Source organism: Gavialis gangeticus, unplaced genomic scaffold, assembly GCF_001723915.1.
Source record: "Gavialis gangeticus isolate Ggan-Ray unplaced genomic scaffold, GavGan_comp1, whole genome shotgun sequence".
In the NCBI taxonomy this organism is placed as follows: Eukaryota; Metazoa; Chordata; order Crocodylia; family Gavialidae; genus Gavialis; species Gavialis gangeticus.
The window spans coordinates 7,543,015-7,545,492 of NW_017729023.1; the positions used below are offsets into that span (position 1 = coordinate 7,543,015).

At 43.3% G+C, this 2,478-nt stretch overlaps 1 protein-coding gene across 2 annotated transcripts in view; it reads left to right on the forward strand.

Moving 5' to 3' along the window:
* The window catches only part of WRN (Werner syndrome RecQ like helicase), a 197,497-nt gene that overhangs the window by 95,912 nt on the left and 99,107 nt on the right, over positions 1-2,478 (forward strand). For both annotated transcript variants that reach the window (XR_002097222.1, XM_019516772.1), the window contains exon 11: positions 1,357-1,495. Coding sequence is in view for 1 of the 2 variants with exons in the window: in XM_019516772.1 (XP_019372317.1) it covers positions 1,357-1,495 (139 nt within the window). In the remaining variant the exon portion in view is untranslated. The remainder of the gene's footprint in view (positions 1-1,356; positions 1,496-2,478) is intronic.

The window sequence follows — 2,478 nt, forward strand, 5'->3', positions numbered from 1 at the left end:
TGGTGCTGTTGCTCTGACTCTGGCCCCTACGTTGTACTCTGTTCCAAGACAAGGGACTTTTGTCCCCCATGTTAAATGGGGAAAATCCTGTGTAAATATGGTATTTCCACTGTTTTCAGTGAAACCACTGGCATGTTTAACTTGAAATGTATACTCACATGCTGTGCTGGATCAGGGCCAAATTAAGAGAGAGTATGATTTTTAAACCATAGAAAAGTAGGGCTGGAAGGGAACTTGGGAGATCATGTAGTACAACATCCCTCTTACTCAAGGCAGGATCAGGCCTGCTTAAACCATCCCACTCAAACTTCTGTCTAACTTGACATTAAAAACTTCCAAGAATGGAGATTTCCCCAGTTTCTCTGGGTAGCCTATTCCAGTACTTAACCACTCTTTATGAGAATGGTCTTTCTCATATCCAATCTAAATATACTCTGCTGCAGTTTGAGACCATTGCTTCTAGTCCTGTCCCCTGTGGTCACAGGGAATAGTCTATCTCCATCCTCCATATAACCATTCTTCATGCATTTGAAGACTGTTATCAAATCCCCTCATGCACATTTCCTAGTCTAAACTAAATGGTGTTATTTCTGTCAGACATTTCTCCTAAGTCATGTTTCTACACCTGTAAATTAATGAGAACTGTAACACATTTGAGAGCTATTGCCGCAGACTGTTCCTAATGCGAGCCCTCAAGCTGGTCACCAGACATACAAAAAAAGTGTGTGTGTGTGTGTGTTGATACAGACCTTTTATTTATTTATAATAATGTTACTGTGTTTCTGGACTGTAGTTTTTTTTGTTTTAAATATACCTCTTTTTGGTGCTATTATACGTATAGATTTCTAATTTATCTGAACATTTTGCATATCAGAACAGGGAACAGTTTTGCTGGGTTCAGATAAGCCAGGATCTACTGGATGTTCTATTCTAACAATGTCAGTTTCTCTCACGCTGTATATTCTTTCTACCTCAGGCAGGTAGCTCTTAGCCATGTTGTCAATAGTGTAGAACAGGGCTTGCCAAGCTACGGTTGGTGGAGCCATTGGATATAGCCCGCAGACCAGGGGTTTCAGTACCAGAGAGCTTTGTCTAAATCAGATTATGCCACAGCTGAGTGATGGGGGCACTTCATCTGTGACATGGCTGAGTGGCAGGGAGAAGTGGGAGTAGTAGCATCTGAGTGCTAGTATTGGTCTGCCTCAGACCTGAGCCGGGTCATTCTGCCTTGCCTCCACAACACGTTTGCTGAGCACTGATTTAAAACGTATATTACCTTGTGTGGAATTGTCTTAAATAAAATTTCAGGTCTGTTCATATACTGTGAGTTGACTCCCCCTGCAATTAAATTTCCAGACTTTGGATGATGTCAGCAACTGTAAAGCGGATCTGACAAACTCCACTGAAACTAAGAAAGATAATGACACAAAATTGCATCTTGCTCCAGATGATGAAGATGAGGGCATTGAGGAGGAGGAAGAAGAAGAAAGCTGGGGTAAATACTGAATTACAATAAAACACGTGACTAAAAATGAAGAAAAAAAACAGAACGATGAAAAGTGTGGGTATAAGTAAAAATTGTAATCCATACATTCAAATGTACCATCAAGCTCTGTATTTGACTTAAAGATAAGGTCTCTGTATAATTACACATTACATTTCTGCCTTAATTTAATGTGTTAATCACAGCATAAATTACAAGAGTGCTACACCTACCTTTAAAGCGCTGTAACATGGCACAAAAGCCATAAAAATGTTCCATACATACAGTTAGACAAGGTTCTTTGGGTACAAGCTGTCCCTGGGGGTGCGAATCAGAGCAACTGCCCTGGGCCTCGTGCTTTGGAGGGCCCCATGGAGCAGGGCAGAGCAGCGGCAGTGCAGAGCTGGGCGGAGCGGTGGCTCTGTGTCCAGCCACTCACTACACCACCTCCTGCTCTCAACGCTGCGGTGGCAGCTTTGGGTCTGGGATTGGGGCGGGACCCCATATGGACTGATTTGCCCTGGGTCCCGCACCCTGCTTGGGTTGCCTCTGTTTGGGTAAATCTGATATCGTTTATTAGACCAACTAAATAGTTGGAAAAAATTTTTAGCAAGCTTTCGGGTTTAAAAACTCTTTGTCAGGCTGAGGAAGCATGTGCAGTTGGTGTATGCTGTTCCTGGATGGAATGAATAGTAAAGAGGCCAGAAGCTGGCATGTATGCAGGAAAGCCAGTCAATGAAGATGTAAATTGAGGTGTCAGTGGGTGAGACAGGCTGGGAGGGTGGGGGACAGGAAGTTGAGGGTTTCGTTCTGCTGAAGAAAGTAAGAGGGAACTACGAAGCCAGGTAGCCAGAAGTCAGATTCCTGGCCCTGAAGTGGAGTGCATGTCAGACACCTGAAATAGAGGCCTGGAGAATGACTTGTTCCCACACTTGCTACACTGAAGGAAGGGTAGAGATGAAAGGGAAAGGATTAGAAAAGGGTTCCATAAATGT